Raw genomic sequence first — 8,040 nt, 5'->3', positions numbered from 1 at the left:
AATTACATTTGCTGTTGGCTGGATTAGATACAAGTGAACGCTCATGCACGAGCAAGTGTATAGTTTCAGAAGAGTCTCCAAGACCAGAATTTTACTTCTGGACTATTCCTTTAGCAATCGTTTGGTTGGTGAGATAAACGATAACATCTCGGGAGAAAATGTGGGATTATTTTATCTTGCGCTTGGTTATGGATATTAATTAGTCCTGAGAATCATTTTGTATTAATATGATGGGATTAGCTATCCCATAGATGTAACGACCCAATCGATTGTTTAGTGTTTTAGCGTCTCGTTCCATAATTTCAGACCTCAAGTAGATGTTTTAAGACTTGCATGTATGGTTGGTTCGGGTTCCGAAGGGTTCAAGGGTGATTTGGAACACTTGGTTGTCAACTAGAGGCTTTAAGTTATGAAGAGTTGACCAAAATCAAGACCGTATTCATGATTTGAAGGTTCTAATAGGTTCCTAAGATGATTTTGGACTTGTACGTATGTTCGATTCAGGGATGGAGTGGCTTAGGGTTAATGCGACACTTCAAGTCGGAAGTTGGAATTCATGTACTTAAGAGAGTTTCATAATTTGAATTAATGTTATTTGTGTTTTGAACTCTTGGACAAGTTCGTGAAGGATATACAAACTTGTTAGGATGATCGAACATGGTCTCGAGGGTGAGTTTTTGGGTGATTTCGGATCACTTTTAGCCACCTTGCATCTATAGATTTTTGGCAACAATTTAATGAATTGCGATCGTAGAGATTAGTGATGCAACCGCGAAGAGTGAAAGGCACTGGAGAAAATGGTGAAATGCGATTGCGAAAAAGGCATTGCGATTGCAAAAAAGAGCTGAACGTTATACACTGCGATCGCGTGAAGTGCTATGCAATCGCGAGAGGAAAGGGAGTTGGGCCAAGGGAGGTGAAGTGAATCACGATCGCGTGGGGATGGTCCACGATCAGGTAAAAGATCCAGGTTGAGCATCGGGGTCGTGTGAGGGGCAGATGCTATCACATAGAAGGAAAATCGGCACAAGCTATTTTGTGAATTGCCAAAGCATGGGTGGCAGTCGCGATCGCGAATAAGGTTTCACTGTTAGGGGTATTTTATATCTAGATTCCGAGATTGAGCTTATTTTCACCACTTTTAAGTTTTGGATAGGGATCAAAGGCGATTTTAGAGAGAGACTTCAACCAAATCATGAGGGTATATACTTCTAAATTGGTTTTGATTATCATGATTTCCCATGGATTATCACACATAGGTTAACAATTTAAAGAGTAGAAAACAGATTTTTGACTTGAAAGTTAAGATAATGTACTTGTAATGATCCGACCGGTTATTTTGTTTATTTGAGCTCCGTTCTCCTGTTCGATGTATATATATATGTTCGTGTCGAAAAGGTTTTGTAGTGAATTGAGACACAGTCTATTTTTGGAAGTTTGAGTTGTAGAAGTTGACCAAAGTTTGACTTTTGTGTCAACAACATCGGATATGTGATTTCATGATTCCAATAGATTTGTATGTTGATTTTAGACTTGGCGCATATACAAATTTGGATTTTGAGGTTCATAGGGTATTTGGCACTTTCCTAATATTGGCAATTTGAAGGTTTGAAGAGTTCACAAGTTTGACCGGGAGTTGACTTTGATGTTATTGGATTCGAATTGTTGTTCCGAAATTTGGAATAGGTTTTTTTGTCATTTGGAACTTATGTGCAAAGTTTAAATGTAATCCGGATTGGTTAGGCATGAATCAGACGCTTGATATGAAATTTGGAAGTTATTGAACTTAAGAGAAGTTCAACTTTTGTTTTGATCGTCTATTCTTGCTTTTGATGTTAATTATGGTGTTTTGAGCCTTTGGATAGGTTTGGGGGAAGGTATTAGGAATTGTTAGTACCTGGAGCTCGGGTGTATTTCGGATGGGTTCCAGACCATTTTGGTGTTGGTTGACAAGTCTGGTGCTGGTGCATCGCACATGTGGTAATGGGGTACATATGTGCGAAGTCGCTTCTGCGAGCATTGTGTGTGCAAATGCGAAAGAGTCGTCTGGGACAATGGTTGCTTCTGCTAGGCTTGTCCGCAGGTGCGAGCTTCGCATTTGCCCAGAGGTGTCCGTACCTGCGAGGTTTGGCCAGTTGAGAGGAGGTCGCAGATGCGCAGATCTGGACTGCATTTGCGGGCTCGCAGATGCGAAATCGCTGGCAGGCTTTTATATTTCGAGGGTTTAGCTCATTTTTTATTATTCGGAGATTTGTAGCTCGGCTAGAGGCGATGTTTTAGGAGATTTTCATCACCACCTTGAGGTTAAGTATTTTCTATTTGTGTATCTCAATTCCCATAGATTTGTGCCCTTAGAACATGGATTTGAAAGAGGAAAATTGGGGGTTTTTGCTTACAACTTATGAGAGTAAAATTTGGGGATTTAAAGGTCGAGTTGGACTTGGTTTTAGAATCTAATCATATATTTGGACTCGTGTGGTTATGGATTATCGAGATCTACCCCTTGACTCAAGTTTTGACTATATGGGCCCTTGTTGATTTTTGTTGACTTTTTGGGAATTGAATAAAGATTGAAGCTTTATAGTTTGGAATTGATTCCTATAGCTTTATTTGATGTTATTAAGTTAATTTTGGTTAGATTCGAGTCGTTCGGAGGCCGATTTGGGAGGGGAGGTGTTTTTGGAGTATTGATTTGGCTTGTTTGAGGTATCTTTGTTGACTTTTTGGGGATTGAATAAAGATTGAAGCTTTATAGTTTGGAATTGATTCCTATAGTTTTATTTGATGTTATTAAGTTATTTTTGGTTAGATTCGAGCCGTTCGGAGGCCGATTTGGGAGGGAAGGTGTTTTTGGAGTATTGATTTGGCTTGTTTGAGATAATTATCTTGCCTAGCTTTAGCTTGAGGGACTAGTTGCTTGAATTGTTGATGTTGGCTACGTGATGTGGGTGGCGTATATGCGAGGGATTGAGCATATGTCTGTACACCGGGTTTATCTGTCATGCCCCGAACCATGGCCTAGGCGTAACATGGCCCTCGATGCTTGACTGCACGTGACCGAACGAACCAACCGGATGACTGGACCAACATGTGGTATAATTGTAAGCTGAATATAAACACGCAACATGCTCATCTACTAAAGAGTTTGACGAAATATCATAAATACGAAAAATACTTAAAAGTCTACAAGTATAAACGAGTAGCCGACAAGGCTAACACATAAAAGCCTGCTAATATCTGACTGACTGGACTATAGTCTACGAAGCCTCTAAAGAATACCGAAATGCTACCTGTTTATCGGGACAAGGTCCCCCCGACATACCTTACTAGATGAAATACTATAAAGACTAAAAAAGAGGGATAATGCCCCGGAAGACTGAGGCTCACAAATAGCTGATACGAGATGTCCTAGCAAGCAAAATCGTCAACTTGTAAATCGTTACCTGCATCGCGAGATGCAGACCCCGAGCAAAAAGGGACGTTAGTACATTTGAATAGGACTCGTATGTAAAATAACTAAAAGAAAGAACTGTAAATACTGAAGCTGAAACTGAACTGATAATTGATAACTGAACTGAACAAGGAAGTAAAGATATAAATACTACATATTCTGAATGAGAAACCACCTGTTTATCTGAGTAAACAATCTGCGGCCTCAGACCCAATATATATGTGTACAAACTGCAGGCTCGGGCCCAAGTATACATATACATAACTGCGGCCTCAGGCCCAAAGATAGGTGTTCAACACTCATGGATTTAAAATCAGGAATTGAGAATCATACTATAATAAATGATACTGAAATGCTGAATCATATTGAGTTACATGATACTGGAATGCTATATAGAACTAGACTGAGACATGTACTCATAATAAACTGATTTGTAATAACTGATATTCATGGGATATTTAACGAATTATGAAACTATGTCATCTTGAGAATAGAAGTTCTACAATTATTCATGGAACTGAGGCATAATTATTTTCTAAGGCAATTCGTAATAGTCATAAGAATGAGACACATGGAGAATCATAAACATTCTGAAACGTAGAGAGTTAGCCTCACACACCTTGACTCTTGCTTTTTTAAGCGTATCACAATGGTCGTCTCCTCTTTCAACGATAGTCCATGGCATTATATAGATCAAGAGGAGCCAATATTAGCACTGATGCTCATGTTTTAGTCACTTAGGCATTTTATCAAACATCTTATATGCGTAAAGCCTTATATCCTTTATTAATGGTGTTTTCTTCACCCAATTCTCATTCTACTACTTCTAGGTGATCCTATAATCCCAAATAGATGTAACTAACACAATTTCTCATCACCCAAATATTTGCAACAACCTTAAACCCTAGCATAGTTCATATGATTCTCTTTATCAAACCTATTTACTATTTTCCCAAGAACTCATCAATTCACAGCTATAAATGATTAGGGAGTAAAAGCCTTATCTTTTTGAAGTTCAATCCTCTTGAGTTCGAGTTCTAGGGTTTCGTTTCTCAACAATGATGTCTCAATTGAATATCTAATGATTTGAAGGGGTTTACCCATGTTAATAAGATGTTGGAGAATTGAAATTAACTTAGAATCATCATTAGAACTTACCTTGGATGTTGGAGGGACCTTGGAGGAAGTTGGGTTCTTGAGAGCTTCCCTTTCTAGAGCAAATTTACGTGTTTGTGGGTGTAGGGAACAAGGTAGGGCTTTTAAAACTTACCTTGGATGTTGGAGGGACCTTGGAGGAAGTTGGGTTCTTGAGAGCTTCCCTTTCTAGAGCAAATTTACGTGTTTGTGGGTGTAGGGAACAAGGTAGGGCTTTTAAAACGACTTACCAGGTGCGCGTCGCGCACCTGACCACGCAACAAGGGCAGTGTCATTGCCTCGAGTGCACTGCCGCGCATGTAACGGCTCTTCGTGCAGCTGATAATACAGACTGCGCATTGTCAAGTAAAACGTGCATAACATTTTGAACAGAGATCCATTAGCGCTCCACAATATATTATTGGAAAGGTATTTCAAAGAGCTACAACTTTCACGGTTTAGGTTTTCTCAAATTCCTAACAGATTGTCACGAAATATGTCTGGAAGACATAACTTTCATAAACTTAGTGGATTCTATTGAATCTTATGCACATCACTTTCTGTCTTGATTCCAAAACAACTATTTTCAACCATACTCATCCCATTAGGACTTCAATTGTCTAAAATGTTACATTAATACTCATTTAACACATTCATACCTAACACAAATTTACGGAGTGTTACATTATCTCCCCCCTTGGAGTCATTCGTCCTTGAATGATTGTCCTGATTATTACTACGGTTAACTCTGGATCTTAAATGAGACTGATTGAAAAATGTGAACACTGAACTGTCATGAACACATGCATACTAAACTGAATGAATAATGATTACTGAACTGCTGAGATACTGAACTGAATATGTACTAAACTGATTGACTACTGAATTGACTGAATATTGAGCTGACTGAATACTGAAAGACATGGAGATTATAATATAAGGTCTGAATGAAAATGTTAGTTACCTTCTATATTTTCCGCTTGCTCTTCAAGGAGATGGGGAAATCTGGACTTCATGTCCTCTTCGGCTTCCCACGTAGCCTCTTCATCCTTCTGATTCCTCCAAAACACTTTCACTGAAGCACTTTTCCTTAGTTCTCAGCTTGCAGATTTAACGATCAAGAATAGTCACTGGAATTTCTTCATAAGTCAAGCTATCTTTAACCCTTACAATCTCTGTAGGAACTACAGAGACAAGTCTTCCATGAATTTCTTCAACATAGATACATGAAACACTGGGTGTACAATATCTAATTCTTGTGGCAATTCTAACTCATAAGCCACTTGCCCGATCCTTCATAGGATTCTATATGGCCCAATATAGCGGGGACTAAGCTTCCTCTTCTTCCCAAATCTCATAACGCCTTTCATAGGTAGAACTTTCAAAAACACCCAATCATCAACTACGAACTCTAAGTCTCTACACCGCACGTCCGAATAGGACTTTTGGCGACTCTGAGCCGTCTTCAAACGCTCTTGAATTAACTTGAATATCTCCATAACATGATAGACCAAATCAGGTCCCAACAACTCCGCTTCGCCAACTTCAAACATATTGGCGATCAACACCTTCGCCCATATAGAGCTTCGTACAATGCCATCTTGATACTAGAGTGATAGCTGCTATTATAAGTAAACTCAATGAGGGGTAAATGATCATCCCAATTACCTTTAAAATCGATAACACACGCCCTCAACATATCCTCAAGATTCTGAGTGCGCTCTGCCCGACCATTAGCCTGAGGATGAAAAGCTGTGCTGAGGTTCACCCTAGTGCCCAATCCTTTCTGAAAGGATTTCCAAAAGTTCGTTGTGAACTGAGCACCACGATCTGAGATGATGGACAAAGGAGTCCCATGCAATCGGACGATTTCCTGGATATACAACTTAGCATAATCCTCTACTGAATCTGTAGTCTTCACTGGCAAGAAATGATCTGACTTGGTAAGTCGGTCTACAATCACCTAAATCGAATCAAGCTTCTGAAACGAGCGAGGTAAACCTGTTATGTAGTCCATGTTTATCATCTCCCATTTCCAAATGAGAATTTCTATTAAGTCAAACCACCAGGCCTCTGGTGTTCGACTTTCACCTGCTGACAATTTGGACACTTAGCCACAAAATCTACTACATTCTTTTTTATGTCGTTTCACCAATAAATCTCCTTAAGATCATGATACATCTTTATTGAACTTGGGTGAATAGAATACCTGGAATTGTGGGCTTCTGACATAATCTACTCTCTGAGCCCATCTACATCTCGAACACATAGTCTGCCTCTATACCTCAAAGTACCATAATCTTCCCATTGTTCAAAAGCCGCAGTCTTATGTTTGTGAATCCCCTTCTTCAGCTGCAATAAGTAGGGATCACTGAACTATTTTTCTTCACTTAGGCTACTAAGGAGGATTCAACCCTGTTCTGAAAAATAATGCCACCATCTTCGAAGTCCAGAAGTCGAACTCCTAGACTTGCTAAGCGGTGGACTTCCTTTGTCATAGTTCGCTTGTCTGTCTCAACATGAGCTAAGCTCCCCATAGAACCATGACTGAGAGCATCGGCTACAACATTTGCTTTCCCTGAATGATAGAGGATATCAACATCATAATCCTTGAGCAATTCGAGCCACCTCCTTTGACGAATATTTAGTTCTCTTTGCTTGAAGATGTAATGGAGATTCTTGTGATCTTTGAAAATATCAACATTCACTCCATACAAATAATGGGGCTAGATCTTTAGAATGAATACCACCGCTGCTAACTCAAGATCATGATTCGTATAATTCTTCTCGTGAGCCTTGAGTTGTCTGAACGCGTAGGCTATAACTTTACCGTGCTGCATTAACACGCACCCAAGATCAACCCCTGAAGCATTACAATAAACAACGAACCCTTCGGTTCCTTCCGGTAGTGTCAATACTGGAGCTGAAGTCAACCTATTCTTCAACTCCTCAAAACTTTTCTCGCAAGCATATGACTGCTGAAATATGGCCTTCTTCTGAGTCAGTCTAGTCAAAGGGGATGAGATAGAGGAAAATCCCTCTACGAAACGCCTGTAATAGCTTGCTAGACCCAAGAAACTTCTTATATTGAATACTGAGGTGGGTCTAGGCCAATTCTTCACTACCTCTATTTTCTGAAAATCCACCTTCATGCCTTCGCTTGAGATGACATGGCCCAAAACACTACTGATTTCAACTAGAATTCATCACTTAGAAAATTTCGCATATAGCTTGCGATCCTGCACTGTCTGCAACATGATTATAAGATGTTCTGCATGGTTTGTCTTGCTATGAGAATAAATTAAGATATCATTAATAAACACAATAACAAACAAATCAAGATAAGGCTTGAAGACCCTGTTCATAAGGTCCATGAAAGCTGCTGGTGCATTCATTAATCCGAACGACATTCCCAAAAATATGAAATACCCGTAACGAGTACTGAAAGCTATTTT

At 39.5% G+C, this 8,040-nt stretch overlaps 1 protein-coding gene across 1 annotated transcript; it reads right to left on the bottom strand.

Moving 5' to 3' along the window:
• Window positions 1-5,695: 5,695 nt before the first annotated feature.
• Window positions 5,696-7,737, bottom strand: LOC142167236 (uncharacterized). The gene is made up of 4 exons (XM_075227394.1): window positions 7,416-7,737; window positions 7,000-7,163; window positions 6,254-6,548; window positions 5,696-5,796 (listed from the first exon to the last, which is right to left on the bottom strand). Exons 1-4 carry the CDS (start codon window positions 7,735-7,737, stop codon window positions 5,696-5,698), a joined length of 882 nt encoding a protein of 293 aa, XP_075083495.1.
• Between the last annotated feature and the right edge of the window lie 303 nt (window positions 7,738-8,040).

The sequence above is a fragment of the Nicotiana tabacum genome, chromosome 12, assembly GCF_000715075.1.
Source record: "Nicotiana tabacum cultivar K326 chromosome 12, ASM71507v2, whole genome shotgun sequence".
Lineage (NCBI taxonomy): Eukaryota > Viridiplantae > Streptophyta > Magnoliopsida > Solanales > Solanaceae > Nicotiana > Nicotiana tabacum.
The sequence above is the reverse complement of the archived record's forward strand: the minus strand, read 5'-3'. Positions and strand labels throughout refer to the sequence as shown.

What these genes read in the sequence shown, in the direction of transcription:
- LOC142167236 (XM_075227394.1), bottom strand. Translation starts at nt 7,737, where the DNA reads ATGAAGGTGGATTTTCAGAAAATAGAGGTAGTGAAGAATTGGCCTAGA. An exon ending in GCATTATTTTTCAGAACAGG is followed by an intron (nt 6,549 to 6,999) that starts GTTGAATCCTCC and finishes GATTCGATTTAG; the next exon opens with GTGATTGTAGACCGACTTAC. An exon ending in GTGTGTTATCGATTTTAAAG is followed by an intron (nt 5,797 to 6,253) that starts GTAATTGGGATG and finishes TCTATGTTGAAG; the next exon opens with AAATTCATGGAAGACTTGTC.